This window comes from Cyrtonyx montezumae, unplaced genomic scaffold (genome assembly GCF_038088225.1).
Source record: "Cyrtonyx montezumae isolate F1298 unplaced genomic scaffold, pur_monq_1.0 scaffold_5, whole genome shotgun sequence".
NCBI classification, from domain to species: Eukaryota; Metazoa; Chordata; class Aves; order Galliformes; family Odontophoridae; genus Cyrtonyx; species Cyrtonyx montezumae.
The window spans coordinates 5,801,408-5,820,302 of NW_027072056.1; the positions used below are offsets into that span (position 1 = coordinate 5,801,408).

Consider the following 18,895-nt stretch of genomic DNA (forward strand, 5'->3'; position numbering starts at 1 on the left):
AATGTCAGAGATCCAAGTTGTGGAAGTGCTGCTTTTAAGCTTCAGTATGAGAAAGAGCATCTATCTCTAACCGCGACTGCTAATACTTGTATGAAAAATCTCTTCCTTGAATTTCATGCATTTAGAAGTCCTGTCCATTGATGTCCTATTTCAAAATACTTCAGCTAAGAGCAAAAGAAAAATCAGGTATTTAGCTTAAGGGCATCTTACAAAATTTATTTATTTTACACTGAAGTAGGAGTTTAATAGAACTGATGTGTGCTCTGCAGTCTGCATCTGTGCTAAAGGCGTGTGGGATATTCTTCATTGTTTTATTTTGAAATAGAGTCAGTCATCAAGAATTTAAATAATTTTCATGTTATTGTTATAATTTCCAAATTTCAGCTTAGCTGGCTGTTCTGCTTATTATCTTAGAAAACTAAATGGAAGAGTTACATTGGATTATCCAGACAGTCAACTGATGCATCATATGTATTGATAGGCAATAGGAATAATGATTATCTTTAAATTAGCAGAGTATCAAACCTACTGACTTAATGTAATACTGGCACCCTAACCCCCATGCCTGAATTTTGAAAATCAGAAAGCAAACAATTTTTTGTTAGCTAGCAGAAGAAAAGCCGACTTTAAATCTTTTCTGTATTTTTTTCTATAATAACTTAAAAAAAAAAAAAAGGACTTTTTCATTTTGCTCTGGGATTGCACAATGAATACATGAGTTTAAGGAAGTTAATTATTAATTTGTACTGCCCATAATGCTGTCCTCTTAACCTAAGCAGCAATGGGATTGTTATCTAAAGAACAAGAGACAGGTGTATGCTGCTGTGCGGCTGAGGGGAGCACACAGCCTCACGCTGTTCGATAGTCTGGTTGCCCCAGAGAATTGCCTCCTCTATAATAATAAATCCAGCTGTGATTTTGCTACAGGAGTTGGAGTGTAAATGTGATTTCTCACATTTGCATGTGAAGACATGCATCATCTTCACATCCTTCAGGCATGTTTAATCATTGCTGGGAAACATGAGTATACAAACCTTTACAGGGGCTTCAGAATCTAAAGCTAAAATGTGCGAGAATGGAAAGTACTAAATGAAAAACTAATGCTTAAAGGTTATGATTCAGTAGAGGCTTTGCTGTACTTAAAGAATGAGAGAACATATAGGAGGAAAAAACCTCAGGAGCAGATAGAAATCTCCTATATATTATCTCTAGGTACAGAAGAGGAGATAAAGAGTTGCATATCTAATTTTTGCAAATAATCTTACCTTTTTTCTTTTCTTTTTTTTTTAAGTAAAAGGTAAACCCAATATTATTTCCAAAAATAAGAGCAATGTTTATGTTACAGTAATAGTTCCATCCTCTTCCCCATTAATATCCACCTCTGTTATGTATTAACCAAGGTAGAAGGGAAGCATTTGCATGAACTTCATTCAACATTCATTCAAACATTAAGTTCTCTGTGCAGAGTTACTGAAAGCATTTCTGATCTTAGTTTCATTGTTCTGAAGGAGGAGGAAACGATGAAAGATGATACAACCAAAAGTGTTTGTCGTTGTGCGCACAGTTCCCAGAGTATACAGTATGGACCTTGTATGTTCCACTTACCTTATAGGGGTATCTGCATTTATGGTGTTGTGTGGGATTTATGGCCTTGGTAGCAATGGATAGGGTATATCTGGTACACAGAAAAATTGCTGGCTAGACTTCATTTTATTTAACTGTGTGTGGACATAATTACTTTTTAATATCTTATCTGAAGAATACTTACGTATGATCATTTTATTGTTGTTGGTTTTTTTTTTTTTCCTTATCCCTATGTATACTTAATCTGTTCAGTAGTTTTTTTTCACATTCAGCATGCTGTATTTGTACAGAACTTGAGTGAATTCCAGTCCCTGAGTGGAGTGTAGCTACAAACAGTAAAATAGTGTTGTTGATTCTGAATTGATGAGTACTTCACAAAGGAGAGCACTGCAAATGCAATCTAATCCTCTCCTTGAGGAGCAGCATCTTTCAAAAAGCCTGAAGCTGGCTCCTGGGTCTGACTGAGAGTGTTATGAGTTGAGCAAAATAGCAGAGAAACAACAGGATATGTTAAATATGAGGATCTCGTATAAGAGATAAATACAGATAGAGCTTCTTGCTGTGAAAACTTAAAAAAAAAAAAAAAAAAGAAAGAAATACTGCGAGGCAGTCCTGGAAGAAGCAATTCTCCTATTTCTAGCATCAGTAATTTTATCTTAGGAAGATGTCTTTAATCCAACAGCCACTTTTCCATCAGCAAAGCAGTGCTTCAAAGGGAAGATTTCAACCAGCTCAACTGTGAATAAATGTTTGATCTTTTAGATAATTACTTTAATGATATCCATAAAACTTTTAGGGTCTGTGCAACACTGAAAATTCATTCCCACAGTCTATTTGTTTCATGTCCCTAATGTCAACCCAAAGTATTCTGGGATGCTGGCCCTCAGTGCTATCTTGCTTCCTCCCATAAAAGCACTAAGAACATGACTGTAATTAGTACTAAAAGAAAGCTATCTACTGAATGAATAATGTTCCCTGGCAAAGTTACAAATACAGCTGATACCTAATTACTTATGCGTGCTATATAACATATAATCAATCTTTCTAAAAAACACCAGCTATGTAATTAAAGGCCCAGCAGTTACCATTTAAGTAAAGAGACTGCACATAATATTTGGGTTGTGTAATTTCCCCACTTGTCTTTGAGTATAAATACAGAAACAGCCATTCTTCACTTTATAGAAATAATGAAGGTAGCAAATTATATCTCATTGCTACCTTTCATCTGCAATAAAAACAAAATAACATCTGCTTTTCCCTGTATTATGTCCTAATTATCTACTGGAACTGAAGAAAACACAACACTAATCAGTATGGGAAAGGAATCTGGATTATGTGTCTTTCTGCAGTTTTAGCTACCTCAATCACAGACTACAGCAGTATTCAAAATTATTGTAATAGTTGGCTCCCATATGCAAAGATATTGTATCAGCATGAGAGTTGTGTTAGAGCAGGAGTTCCTTTATCTCTTTTTGCACTGCACACCTTCAACAGAGTTAAGTATCTTCCAAGTAAATCCCCCTTTCCCAGAACATGGGATGTGTAAAATGATGTTCAATGGCTCTGTCAACTCCGTCTTCCTTTGGTGGGAATGTGTGAGGAGGAGGAACTGAGAAAAGAGGTCTTTTCAGAGTTAGTTCTGCAGCTGAACCCTGATGTTTCACCTCAGAAGCAAACAAGACATGACCAGTTTGTTTGCTTTGTCTCCAGATTGCAGTTTGCGTTAATCACATTCTGCACCTTCAAAATGTCACTGCATAACTGAGCATTTTGTTTGTTCACACGCCAACAGTAAGAGAAGAATATATCACCCTATTTTGAATTGTGACAGCCTACCTCCTTTTGCTCAGTGCAGCCTCCTTCTGCTCAATGAGGAAAAAATCCTGAATTTTTTGAATTTGAAATTGAATTTTTTTCAGGAGTAGGGCCAGAATTCTTAGCTATCTGAAACTTTGGGCACTGGAGCAGCAGGCAGTTGAGATGCCTAATTTAAACTTAACCTTTAACATATGAATTTTGGTATTTCAGTCATATTTTGAAAAATAAAAGCATATTGATATTTGGATGGTAATTGCAAATAATAAAAATTAGGTTTGTTTTAGGGAATTTACTCTTTCTTTTAAAACTAAGTATTATTAGCTAAAAAGCATTATTTTGGTAATACTGAAAGGTATTTCATTGGCTTTCTAGCAAATAATACATATTTCAAGAAGCTAGTTCGGTGTGTAGCTCAGATCTAAGTTTACTATTTCATTATGTAGTTTATGAGCAGTTTAAGCCTTTTGTTGATCATACTTATTACTAAACCCTCCAAGGATTAAAAAATAAGTTATCTTTACTGAAATACAGGACAGAGTTCCTCGATGTATCAGCTGAGCAGAATGATGGTGATAGGGCAAGAGGAAATGGTTTCAAACTGAAAGAGAGTAGATTTAGATTGCATATAAGGGAGAAGTTTTTTACAGTCAGGGTGGTGAGGCACTGGAACAGGTTGCACAGAGAGGAGGTGGATGCCCCATCTGTGGAGACGCTCAAGGTCAGCACCTGATGGAGCTGTAGGTGTCCCTGTTACCTGCTGGGCAGTTGGAACACGTGGCCTTTAAGAGTCCCTTCCAGCTCCAGTGATTGTGGTGTGGAGACAAAACAGCTTCATGCTTTGTAAAGTAATTAGTCAGAATTCAAAACTGGACTTAAAAGTTCCAATCAAATAATGTCAGACTGTGAAACAAATCAGATCACAGATGATTGGGTTATTTCTGTTAAGTAAGAGGTCAATGGGTCTGCTGTTTTTTGGTTTTTTTTTTTCTTAATGTTACTCTTATTTAAGCGGTAATAATATGTTTAGTTTGACAATAATTCTCAAAGACATTGTCTCCCTATTTGCATTTCTTGAATCTCAGATCATATACATTAGATGCATAAAAATACATATTGGGTATATAACACTTTTATATCATTTTCTGTTATTTGAATTTAAGAGCTTTCAACAAGAAAGTCATACTGTCATATCATAATTCTGCAATATGAATAAATAGGAATATGATACAAACCTTTAAAGTTGGCAGAAGATAATTAAGCTTGCAGTATATATTGTGTCTAGGCTCTTGGTTTTTGATGTTCCTGTTTTATTGTTGTCCTGTGACTCAGTTATATACAGTTTTGATTCAACTTCATTTTTTGAAAAAGTTTGTTACCACATTACATTATCGTTAATACCGTGCACATTATTGTGCATTCACCTCAGACTATTGATTGCTCTTTCCATTTAGAAAGAAACAGTTTCCAACCCTGATAGGTCCACAAAGTGTTTTATTGAGCCTGACAATCTGTATTCATGGTGGGAGGTATAATGCTTCATTCTTTCCCAATGTCTGCAGCACTAGATTTCAAAGGACAAGTCCATGCTGACTGTGAATGTGCTGTATTTCAGAGGCAAAGCTCTGTGCATCATTTCTGAAAGTTTCACTCATTGCTTTATACATGCAATAACTCATGTGGAATGTTCATATGGTCTGTAAGTAAATATCAGTAAACATCATACTCACTGCTGTATCTCAGAGCACCTCACAGAGATCATCAGTGTATCTGTCTCCCTTTAAAATGGGAACTGTTTTGGAAGCAGTATGTGTATCCCATGCTGCTTTTAGTCTGTCTGTTGAAAAAGTAGGCATGATCTTTTGAATACATTTGTTAATAGGTGTAATTCATATTCCCACATTAATAGAACTGGAATATTACAGATATTTTCATCTATAAATACTGCATGTATAGGACCTGATGGAAATGCTAATCTTTGGATTTAAAATAAGTAGGTAACCCCCAAAGTAATGCCTTAAGAGCACAATAACACTATTTGATAGAGCAAATTCTCAGCTACAAAACACTATTCTTCAACACAGTTGCCACCTTTAGCTGTGCATTTTCACCAGCGATGAACAGTCTGCATGCCATGCTTGTAGAAACCTGCATGACTGGAACACAGCTTGTCTTTCATATCACTGTCACCACTGCTGAAACACACCACCCACCACCTCAGTGTGCTCACATCTACTGTTGGGTCTTCATAAATGTTCAGCAAGCATCAGTGAAAGCCAGTAGGTGCAATTTTTTCTGCATGGAGGAATTCAGTGCCATCCCTTTGCTTCATGCACATTTCCATGTGGGCTAGCATCACAAAATAGGAGGCGTTACTGTCAGAGCAGCCCTCTGATTGCTTTTCTAGGTTCTCTTCTGGCTTTAGTAATAGGGGAAGCTTCCACTGCCCAAATACTACTTATAAAGAGTGAAGTCTTGTTTTCAGTGTGAATTTTTGAAATGTAGTTAAGTCTTTTCCAAATCCTACAATAGGGGTAAAAGAGGCTTATTAGGCTTTTTATTAATAGGGGTAAAGATGGCTTATTTGGAAACAGTAAGAGTTAAGTGTTCCTGATTCATGTTTTAGCATCGTTTAAGGACTTGTCAAAATGAAGTTTAAATTGTATTTAGCATTACTCACTTGTGCTGATAACTGTAGAGCATGGACACATAGGGTAGCAATGAGTTCAGTGGTTCTTGTATTTTTATCCATTTTTTTCACTTGACCTGGCATCACAAACTAGCTAAAAGCAAATAATACAAATGAGATTTAAAATTTAGAATTTATTAATTTCATAAGTGGTGCTTTATGTTTGTTCGTTTACAGATTTATGAGCCTTAGTAATGGTCTTCACAGTATACAATATTTTAAATGGATCCTAGATCTCCTAAGTTCACTGACATCCATTAGTATATTTTCTTCAGAAATAAACAAACTATTTGTTCCTGCAACACATTTGCCACAACTGCTTACCTGAATTTTTGGTGTATTTTTGAGGGGGAATTGCAGAGGAAATATTAAGTGTCCTCCTATTATTTGTCCATGTTTTGAGTCGTTCTTTTGCGATTTACGGAATTGCTAGGAGCATCTGAGAAACCCTCAAACTGATACCCTGTGAGCATCTAATATTTGCTGTACATAGTGTTTTGAAAAGTAGTATGCATATTTAAGCTACAGAACCGACTTTGAACTCACAGCTTGTTGGGATGCTGATGGGCAAAGTGAATTTTGAGTATTTACTGTGGGTTCTTTTGTTTTAATTTTCTGCCGTGTCATGTTTTATGCTGTTGGGGAACTTTCTCCATGTAGAATGCACACAGCAATTAATACTTGTTGAGAAGAGTTCTGTTTAGAGATTTCAAACTTTTTTTTTTAGCAACAGCTAAAGGAATACCTTATAAAATGCTAGGAAGAAAGTCTGATGCTTAAGGACTTTGTTTGTACAATGAACATTTTTGATATATTGTAGACTCTTCTTCCTTCAGAATGCTGAAAACAAATATGAAATACTCCTTTGAGATCACTAATCTGGACAAGCAGTTAGAATGCTGGGTACCATTTGACCTCAGAGCCCACTTACATTTGGGTACTCTTCTGCACTTAGTTCACTGATTAAGTGATGTTAGAAAAAAGGGGAAGGAAAGAAAAATGATCTGAGTCGCAGTTCGGTGAAGCTCTCTATAAAAGTAATGGACCTCAACAGAACAAAATACAAACAAAATGGAAACCTTAAAAAAAGTTGTGTAAATAATACTATAGAAAGCTGATAAATCCTTATTTACCAAACCTAGTTATCCTGGCTGGCTAACTTCTGCTGAAATCAGTGTTGCCACCTTCACTAGGCAGTGATTTCTGACAGCCTAATGAGCAGGGAGTATTGCTTCTGAAACAGGTGCTGCTGCAACTGCCTCCTTTCCCACCAGCCTGGATCAACTGCAGAAAGGGGTGGCTCAGTCCAGAGCAACAGCTTGCGTAAAATCCACAACACTCGTTCACTTGAGGACAAGAGGGGCAGAGAGAGAAACTATAATGACCAGGGAAAATGTAGTTACCAGTGGGAAATAATCAAGGAGTTACTTCATGATCCCATGAATATTTCATATGGGGTCTTTTTAACAGCTTATACAAATTGCTTCATAGTATCTTAACTCCAAAGACCTTTTTATTATGTAGCTGAAAGAATATCAATAATTTTATTGTATATTATACTTAAGAGTAAAGAGTTTTCTTCATTATTTTTCACTTCAGTGATTTATTTTCAGTTTTAGTCTCAGTTGTTCAATAGTTTTTAGAATATTTTTTTATATTTTTGGATGCTCTTCGACTCTGGATCATTTTTTGTTTATCTTTGGATCATTTTCTTTTTTAAGCAGTTTTTAGATTGATCTGTTTTCGTACAAGCTGTGAAAGCACTGTAAAGTCTTTACTACTGGAATAACAGACTCACTGCTGGTAGAATGCTGCAGATTGGTATAAGGAAATAGTCTCATTGATTTTACAAGATGTTTGGGGTTTATTCATTTTCCTGATTGTACCATGTTGACATTATAACAATAATATTCTCTTCTGCAAACCGTTTTTTCAAATTTATTTGACTGTAGGTTGTAACAACCAAAAACAAAGCCTTGTGTGTATGTATGCCTAGGCATGTTTATATGTACTATACATACATACATGTTTATAACTGAAAGCTAAGAAGTATGGAACTACTGAATGGTTTTTAACTCCGCTCATCTCTTAGTCTTAACATAAAGTATTTAGGCATGGTAGAGAATATTCCAGTGTCTTCTTGGAGTAGGAGAGGAGAAGGATCTATCAAGGTGAACAACCTGTTATATTTCAAAATTGAAATTATTGTCCAGGAAAAGTACTAGCAATAATGTTGTAAAAAGTCAGGAGATTGTAAAATGAGAAGCTGTGAGACTTCTTTTAACTTGTGTACTTTGTTCTGCTGGGTTTTTTTACCCCTTCTTTTTCTTCAATAAGTGAATAGAGATTTACCATTCTTTTCAGATTTTCTGTTGTGAAGGTTTGTTTTCAGATGACTCCAATGTCAGAAGTAGTGAAAATAAAGTAGAATTCATTAAATAGAGCAGTAACAGAGTGGATATTTTGATCAGTGATCTGCTTAGCCTGGCAGAACGTCAACAGCACAGAGGAGACTCAGAAATCTATCTAGCAAAGAGGTCAGTGCTACAATTAGCATCATCCCTTTAGCATATGGGGCAGGTAGTTTAGAAAAATCCAGATAATAAATATTGAAAAATTCAGAGTCAGATGAATGTTTGGCTCTTTTAAAACAACTGAAGATGATACTTAATTCAGATTATAACTTAATCACAGTAATAAAATACTTGCCCCACTTGCCACCGTGACCACGGTGTCTTTATTCTCACCCTTCTTTAGATGAAAGACATTTGTTGTTCTGTTAAACCTCAAAATAAAATACACTACAGACTTCTGTTAGGTTCCATCTTTTATCTTGGGAAAATCAAAGATTAAAGCATGTCTTGCATCTGTAAGACAGGTACTAAATACAGACTCACCTCTTCTAAGTGCTTGCTTTTCCATTCTTCTTGAATGTATACAGAGGAAAAAAGGCTGGGGAGAGATGGAAAGGGCTTCCTTCTATTTGTCACTGCAGGTAAATTGGCATTTCTGGTAAAATGCAACAGTATATTTGTTATGTGGTCATCAGTAGCTGCAAAGAAGAATACTTGATAATCATGTTATGTAACTGTATTCTCAGGAGCTGGTTTTTGAGGAATTAGTAGTCCTGAGGTTTTTCTCGGTAGCCAAAGGACGGTGCATCCCTCAACAAATTTTCTACATGATGTAATGGACATCCACGTTTTATTTTTGACATGTCCAATAATCAGTAATGCATAATAAATATGAGAGCTCATGGTATTCCAACATACTCTACTAATATTTTATTAAGGACAGCAAACAAATCTTAGAGTTATTTTCTACAGCCTGTGATTTTTATCTTTTTTAAGAGAAAGTAAATGTCTACACTGAATAAATATTAAACAAGAAAAAGTATGGTCCAGGCAGTGAGTAAATAGTTGAAAAAATCACTTTGGAAGGACAGTAATCAGGTAAGTGCTTCTTTGCATATAGCATTTACTTGAGCAGGCTACATCAGAAAACCCCTTAGTTTTATACACCCTACTTTGTACTGAATAGTTTATATTGAAATAACTTGTTTCATAAGTTAGGCAAAAAATATCATTTTGTAAAATCGACATTAAAGTACAACATTATCTTTAAAATCAGTGAGGCGGAAAGGGCAAAGAAGAGCTTCCCCTTGACCTTTTGTTCCTCTTTTTCAGAACATAAAGTCATGGATGCTATCCTCTGCTTTGCTTAGTTTCCTAAATAAGGTGCCAATATAGTGGCATTTGGAGAGAACTTCACTGTTGTTGTTGTCCGGGTTTCATGTTGTCTGTCTATGGCATGTAAATTTGGTGCCTTCATTTTCCTCCTCAATTGTAAATGTATCTCTGACACTTAGTTGAGGTTCCAAAAAGAAGGGATTCATTTGCACGATGTTCAGTCTCCTTTATTCTACAACCAGTCATATGCATTCCTTTAGAGTTTCAGAATTACATGACAATAAAATACAACTGTTGAAAGACATGCTTTGTTAAGGCATCTAAGAGCTGGTTCTAAGCAATACATTTTAAACAAGTAGAGAAAAATGTTTATTTCATTTCCAAAATTTACTCCTATATGTGAAGCTAACATAACATCATCAAATGTGTTGGAGAAATCCAGATTTCAATACAGATAGTAGAGCTAAGGAAAAGCTTCTTCCTGTTGGACTACAGATTAGATCTTGTAGCAGCCATTACCACTAACACCTGTAAGAGGGGTGATGCTCAAGTCTCATAGCATAAAAGCAGTAGTCCAGAGCAAAGCAATCTGTCTCTTGGTTTTCTCTCCCTGCACTGCCTGCCACCAGCTGTCAGAATGTCAGAACTTGTTCAGAGATGCTATGTGATCAAATTTGAGCAGGACGATTCTAGAGCTAAATTGCAATTCTTCTATCCAGGATGAGTCTGCAACAGTATTCTTATGAACAAAAGCAATGAACTTGTAGATGGTGGTTCTACTTCACAATCCATCACCTGTTCATTTAACTGGTGGGAATATATTGATTCCTTTTTTTTTTTCCTGTACATGTAATATATTTTTCTCCCATCCTGCCTTAACTAGTGCGTATATACTTTTATCTGTGGACAATTCAGAGGCAGGGGATACTGATTTTACAGAGTGACAGAAGTGTAACATGAAAGTGCTGGTAAAGAATAATTGGAGAAAGGGAAACTCAAAGAGATGATTTAAAAAAAAAAAACAGTACATAATATGAATACTGTAGAGCTTTATTTAAAATTTTCTGAAGGTGCTGTAGAGTTATTAGTGAGTTGTGGAGTTATAAGCTATTTGCAATCTGAACAGCTCCACTTAGTGGTCAAGATTACACTGGCCCTTTTCCTCAAATGTTTAAATCCTTTTCAGTTTTGCAGTGCTAAATTAAATAAAGCTAGCATATCTGGATGTTAAAATTTAATGGCAGAGGGAGAACAGGCAGATAAGGCCTAATGCTCAGAGCCTATTACTGGGGCAGAATAAATAATGCTACAAGACATAACAATTTATATTGCTAGATGAATCTGATTAGACTGTGTTTGCACTTTGCTTTTGTTCATTTTCAACAGCTTTCCCCAAAAATGAGTAAGCTTGCTGATTACAGTGTAGGACAAAGCCAACCTGAAAGCAAATTTTGACTGCAAAGCCTGCATATTCACAGTAGAAATATATTTGTGTCGTTGCATTATGAAACGTATCCCAGGTATCCAGTGAAGTAAGCACACCCTGAATAGTGAATTAATACTTGCAGTCTATGCTAGGATATCTATAGCAGTGTATGTTGTGATGATGGGAAAAAAAAAAAAAAGGCAAATCATGAGGATCTTATAGGCAATGAGAAAACAGATAAAAAGTCAATTAAGCAACTTATTTCCCTGTATCACTTAAATCAGTTTTTGCAGATAGCTGTGCTATTGAATTTAAAGCAAGTATATACTAAAAAAACTCAAGAGAGCAGTGGAATTAGAGCAAAAGTAATGTTCTAAGATACATTCTTATTTTTTTCTGAAACTAATGTGCCATAATAGTAGAAGTCTGTGGATGAGAATTGACAGCAGGAAAACAATATTCTAGATGAATGTCTAATGTAACTGTAGAAAGCTCAATCAGCAATGCTTTTCAAGTTCCCATTCATCAGAGACAGCAGTATAAGCCCCAGAGTGGGGCAGGAGTCTTGTCTGCACTCCCTTTGACTGCCAGTAACCTTCTGCTTAAACTGACTACCTAAATCTCTTAGGAAATTTTATTTTCATTTGACATATGTAAATGTACATTTTTTCTGAAGAAGAAGGAAAAACAACATATGCAAATGTGCATAACGTTGCAGCTTTTACTGGGAATCCACTGCCACATTTCCAAATTAATAGCTTGGTTTTCTTTTTCACACTTTGTTCTTACATTACTGTGATTCCTTAAGTCCTTGTCAGAGCTGCAATGAAATTGTCCTTGTGAATCTTTAAATCTGTTACCTTTGAGCTCTCTGTTCATATCCAGTTCAGTGCTTTCTGCACATTGCTGTAAAAATATTATCTTGTTTCTATCCAGATATATTGGAGCCATTTAATGCCTATTTGATGTCACAAAAAAAAAAAAAAAAAGACAAATGACAAAATTGGTAATTTTTTCCATAGCTCTTTCAGAAAAAATTATTTTGGAGATAGAAAGAAAGATGTGGTGTTCTTTTGTAAACTCAAAATATATCCCTGTCTCTACTCAGATATGATCTATGTTCTGTACACTGAACAAGGGTAAGAGATGCCATGGGGGGGCTGCTTTCAGAAGGGGGCAGAGGATTTGATCTGAGCTCTGTAACTGAGTGGATAATGCTAAGATCAGAAGGAGATTCCCTGAATTTATTGTCTTCTTTCATGGAATGAGTTAAAAATACAGAGCCTCAGTTATCGCTGCATGTTTACGAAGTTTTCATGATGATGACCCCAACTCTGTAGTGAAATGTTTGACAATACCGCAATTTTTCCAGAGTTTTTTGCTCTCAATGAATATAATAGCTTCATCCAATATAGAGTGCTCTAAGCAAAATGTTATACTTGTTGAAACACTAAGGCAGAAAATAATTCAATGAAAGGACAGAAAAAAAAAAGTTTAATGGAAATAATGCATCGAATTTGTCCATGAAAAGAAAAAGGGAGGAGGAAAATTAAGTACTTGGCAACTTCTCTCTATCTTTTATTCACTTGCAATGTTAAGCTCTGTGTTAGCAGATTTAAAACACCTCCAACCTGACAGAAATGAAAGTAGTTGTCAGATCTGTTTCACCAGCCCAGCTGTTGGCAATGGCTGCATCACTCTCCTTAACTAACCACTATTTTCAATTTGATCTCTTCTTCAGTCCAACTGTACAACTTAGGGTCCCTGGAGGGAGGTTTCCTAACACCATCAATTTTTCCATTGGCATTCAACTTTTGAGTATGGGCATCATCACAACACTACTACTGTTCTCACCTAGCTTATTTTTTGCTTTGGCAAACAGTTTCTTTTGATGTAAAACTATTTAAATTTGAATCTGTTATTCAGACTGGAATTAAGTGTAATCTGTGTGAGTGAAAGGTCTGAGCAGTCAGCTGACCAGGTTGTTAGCAATGCGTTAGCAAAAACAAAAGGGACAAAATCAAAGACTCCAACAGTGGTGATATTTTTGGTTTTATATCAATCAATATTTAAGGTACTATAATAGATTAAGTGCTGTAGGCAAAAAAGAATACTGAAAGTAGGAATAAGGGGAAAGAGAAAATCAGATGAGATGGCAGCATATCAGAAGTGTAAGAATGAGGCCGTTACCTAGCGAATAAATCCCTCTGTTGCTGCTTGCAAATACCTGACATGGAGAATTCTGCCAGAGAATGCAACTTGGTTAACTCAGAGTGCTTAGTGCTATGCAGATACTGCCCTAATGACAGCGAGAGAAAAAATCAGAAAGTGTGCCAGTTAGGTTGAAAGGATTTTAGCATTTTTAAATTTTCCATTCTTTTCACCTTGTGGGTTTTATTTGCTTGCCTAATTTTCTCATTTATTTCTAAAGGACATTTACAACAAAATACCATGATTGAATAAAAACAATAATTTGGGATTCTGATACAGAACCTGAAGCAGATCTGAAATGAAGGCACAGACTGTTGTACTCTTGAGACTCTCTAGACTTTTACTTCTCATCAAAAATGATATAAATACAGAATATCTAATATTTCCATAAAAGGAGTATAGGCTTAAAATAAAGCTTCATACATTTGATAGATAGAATGGAAATAATAACTGCTTTCTCAACTCTAAAGGAATAGACCCAAAACAGGCACTAAGTAGCACTGACAGGATGTATGCAGCTCTACATGTAGCCGAACTTCTTGTCAGCTGAAAGGCAAAAAGTCAAAAACAAAAGGGGCATTTAGGAAGCTACTCAGAGGTTGGTTAATGTTTGCTGTTGATCTGAGGCATTGGGGCACTTGGTGAAGTACAGGTTCTTTGTGTACTTAGCCAAACGGATACCCCGGGTGAGTTAAGAAAGGCTAAAAAAAATCTCTGAGCTGTAAAGGGCATGTTCTCATGCATTTGGAATCTCCGTCTCTGGAGATATTCAAGACCCACCTGGACACCTACCTGTGCGACCTGCTGTAGGGAACCTGCTCTGGCAGGGGGATTGGACTCGATGATCTCTTGAGGTCCCTTCTAACCACTGTGATTCTGTGATACCTGGTCCTAATGTATAAAGTCATAAAAGAGGTGCTTTGCAGACCAAGGAACTCAGTTTCTGATTGCCATCTGCTTCTAAGACGAGAATAGTTTGATTCAGTACATTCCAATATAAAGGAGAAAAAAACGAAGAGCTTTTGTGTCTTAAGGAACTTGCTTCATATACTGTTGTATCTGTTCTTCTCTGTTTTGTAAAAGTGTATTCTAGTGTAATGGTTTATAGTCGTCATTGAGACCAAAAAATGGTTAATTGACCGTGATGTGATTAATACATTTAGAGGCAGACTGACACAATGAAGTGATTAGACCAGCTTAACAATCCAGCAATCTTTGAAAGCCAAGCTTACTCATCTGTAATTTTATCTCATTATGATACCTTTGTAATTTAGACTTTTTTTCTATAAAGTTCTTACTTGAGATGTCTACAATTTCTTTATCTGCCAAGCTAGTATATTTTAACATTTGATTTTCATGACTTCACTGCCATCATATTACATTCTGTTGCCACTGTGGAATGCATGCAGGGGAAATATTGGCTTCCTGTGTTAACAAGGTGAAGAAAGTGTCTGAAATGACAGCATAACAAATTACACTCCGCAATTATTTATTCCATAATTTTGTTGCTTGTGAACTGGCCAGACACAAATAGTACCTGCTGCTGAGTGGCTGCAGTGCATTCCTGAGTTTTTAAAATAATTCAGTTGCTGTAATAAATTTGTTTTAACACTGGGACTCAGTACAGGTACCTAAAGATAGTACAGGGGAATATATTTGTGTCTGAGAACCTAAGCTGTATTGTGATCATATGAGAATTAATAACCTGGGAATTTGTGTGCTTTTGAAATCGGTAAGGAAGCTGAGGTTTTAAATACCTAAATCTTTGTTTAAAAAACACAAGAAAACACAAAAAACCCACCTTGTATTTAAGTATAATGGCAAGTAATGTTTTGAAGAGTTTATCAAGTCATCTGAAATCACTGTATCTTATGTTCCAAAACATATCACAAAATTAAAGTGAGTAGTTTGTCAGCTGTGGACTATCTGCAGCTGGAGGTGAGCACTGTACTTGGAAGCACCTGAGACCAGTTGTTGGACTCTTAAATTATGGCGACTGTGCAATTGTGTTTCCAGACAGCATTTTCTCCAGAAAAATGTCACTGCTCTATTGGTCAGTCACTAGAATAATCAGACCAGCTGCACATTACTGTGCTTTATATGTATGCAGCAGCCACAAATGTTTGTTGTTGCCATATTAAACTGCTCTTGCCTTGGTTAAATATGAGGATTGCTTGCTCTCCTTTAATAGTAGCTGGCATGTTCCAGCCGATACAGCTTCCAGTTACAAGAAAGGTCTGCTCTAAGATGGTTCTCTGAAAAGTGTGAAATATTAACCCTTGTTGTATTTATCACACAAGGTCCCTCAAATTCAGGCACATTGTTCATTTTGTTTTGTGTGGAGTGGCTGTCACATGGGGCGATGATGAATCAGTCTAATGATCAGGTCAGGAAACTTGGTGAGCTGTTTTTCCTTGAAAGGCAGAACTGCACATCATATTCCCAGTTGTTGTTTATTCAATACAGTTTTCAGTCTTCTAATTTATTTACTTTCAATTTTGGTTTCAGTTCATTTAACCTTCAAAAAATATTTCTGTTTTCTACTGCTACCAACAGGAAGACTCTAGCAGCCACTTCGCTGCATTTATCTCTTGCTGTGGATCTGTGATGTCTGCAGTAATAAATGTATCCATTTGAAATAGAAGTTATTAGGTTCTTGTTTAAGTGTCTTCTGGAACAAAACATTAGCTTTTGCTTCCAAAAGGCAGATCTTGCAGGAAATAGCACATAAACCTGCCCAAGGACAGCTTTATGCTTAAACGTCACTTTCGTGCTTGCCTCTATGAAAACAGCAAGGATATCTGCATTCAAGCACTTTAGTTTCTTAATATATCAGAACAAGTGTCTCTGCAGAACTGAAAGCAGCATGACTGTAACTACTGCCTTATTTCTAAAAACATACCCCTGTCCTACCAATTTGGTGTGATTTATTTCTTTGAACTTCTAAATCTGAAAGATACAACAAAGGAAAAAAAGAATCAGATGAACGTTGGTATTTGCACACAAGGCTTCTGCCTTCAGAGGCACTGATTCAGCAAGCTGTACATTTCTAAACTAAAACAAAACATGACAGTCTTGCAGTAATCCCTGGATGTCCGACTCAGAAATTCTTGTGGGATTTGACACTGATATTCTCACCTTGAAAGTACAGCGTGACTGTGGATACTGCTTTTCAAAACTGATGTGTATCAGTGAAGCTATATGGATCCTCATTCTGCAGAATACTGGAGGGAAAAAAAACAGACTAAAACAAGATACATGGAGAAGGTTTGAGTTGCCTGCTTGAGGCTGCTTGAACTCAGTTCATATGTGTGTGTACAGAGAGCAACAGAAATCCTAGCGTTGAACAGCACTTTCTAAATTGCCAGTGCAGTAGTTAATGACAGTCACTGAATCATAGCACTGATAATTATTAATTAATCTAGTATCAGTGTGCTGTGTATTTTCTTTATTTGGAACTAAGAAGGACCTCTAGTAACTGCCAAAAGGTACCAAGTACACACTTACACACTAGTCTGCATTCTGAAGAGTTGATATAGTTATTAGCAAACCAATCTTATGTGTTAACAAAAGCAAACATACAGAGCAAAAATGGTCTCTTTGTTTGTTTGTTTCAGCCATGCCTTGTTCTCAGTGTGCTTTAAAATGGCTCTATTTACCAAATACCTTTTATATGCATAATATAAGCATTTATCACAATAGTTTTATACTTTCATTAATTTTAACCACGCAGTAATTTTTTCTGTGTTCAAGTAAAACTCTACAATTTTAAAAGCGTATGAGGTGACAAAAGTAGTCAACAGTTAATGCTAATTAATCTCTTCTCTTACATTCTGTCTTTCAGATCTGTGATAAAGAATGGCATTACTATGTTGTCAATGTTGAGTTTCCTGTTGTTACCTTATACATGGATGGAACAACATATGAACCCTACCTTGTGACCAACGATTGGCCCATCCACCCTTCACACATAGCCATGCAGCTGACAGTCGGTGCCTGCTGGCAAGGTAATGTGGCAGTCAACAGTAGTATTTTGAATTAAAGGCAGAATTTCATTTGTCTTGCTACTTAAATAGTAAATTAGTTACTAAAGGGTTTATGATATAAAAACAGAAGTAAATCCAGAGTTAATAATTAGTTAAATCCAGGGATAAAAGCAGGTAGGACATTAGGAAGCTTTGCAATTGCATCATCTAAAGTTCAGAATCCAGTTTATATATTTAATATGAAATGTTATCATCTTTATCTTTTGACTTCACTATTTTAATTACTTCCCTTAATGTCCAACTTTAAGTAAACTGTCTAAATATTAGTCTAAAGAACTTGATCTCCTGCAACTCCACTTATCTCCCTCTTTCAATCTCTGTATCATATTTTTGTTGTTGTTTTCACTACTTATGGACCATTTCTGCACTCTTAACATGAAATCACAGAATCGCAGAGGTTGGAAAAGGTGTCTGAGATCATCTAGTCCAACCATCCACAGTGATTCCACCACATCACAATATATTACCAGTAACTCCACTGATTTAGTCAGTTCACTCTGTTACAGTTCAGCTATAAAAGCGCGAGGGTAAAGGAAACAAAAGTCTCTCTGCAGAGCCATACTTGTAATGGCCTTCGCTTAAATATAAGTTTTTCCTGTTTTGTGCCCTTTATAATGTTTTTGTTCATTCTTTTCTTTGGTTTTTATACAGCCAACATCTGCTTCCTTTTCTGTTTTCTGTTTTACACTTGAAACAGTTTTTTTCTGCTTATCTGCTCTTGTTCTCCTCATTACTGTTCTGTGTTGAACTTCTGTTGATGCTGTGTCTTGTTTTCACTTAATAGAATAGTGAAGTGTGGTGTGAAGCAAACTGTACAATTAGGAAAACATGCTTTCACATAGATTTTATTTCCTTACCACTCTTTAATGATGGTTTGCTTTCTCTCTTCTTGTTTACTTGTTTGCCAGTTTGATCTTGCACAATATTTTGTTTGAAAAATGTGGGCAACTTATGCATGCCAGAGCTTTCAGCAAAAATAAGATCAGAAGCAAATCCAACTGTTAGATTATCATTACCTTGGGGTGTAAAGATCCCATCTTCATTTTGGTGGTAATATGGAGAATAAAGCCACACTGTTAGTAAAAACAAGATTTGATATACTTTGAACACAGGTGAGTTTTACGATAGCTAGTCAGTGTGATACTACTCCTATATATATATGTACAAACAGACACTGATCCTTACCTACCTGGTATTTGCAGCCTTTCATCTCTATAGGGTGAACTTAAGTTTATTGGAATATTCCATTAATATTGAATATATAACAGAGTACCTTTAATATTATTATTCTAAGGTAGTGAAAATCTAAGGCCATCTTATTCTTTATTTTAGCTAAAAATATGTAGATAAATACCTATCAAACTGTTCACCAACTCAGACTTCATTTTTTCAGGGACTGAGTAAAGGTTAAAGCAGCCCAGGAAGTCAGTGACTT

General features: G+C 35.9%; 1 protein-coding gene across 2 annotated transcripts in view; it reads left to right on the plus strand.

The window, feature by feature from the left end:
* Nucleotides 1-18,895, plus strand: part of CLSTN2 (calsyntenin 2) — a 167,000-nt gene that overhangs the window by 126,475 nt on the left and 21,630 nt on the right. For both annotated transcript variants that reach the window (XM_065748310.1, XM_065748311.1), the window contains one exon: nt 17,259-17,421. In XM_065748310.1, the coding sequence (XP_065604382.1) occupies nt 17,259-17,421 (163 nt within the window). The remainder of the gene's footprint in view (nt 1-17,258; nt 17,422-18,895) is intronic.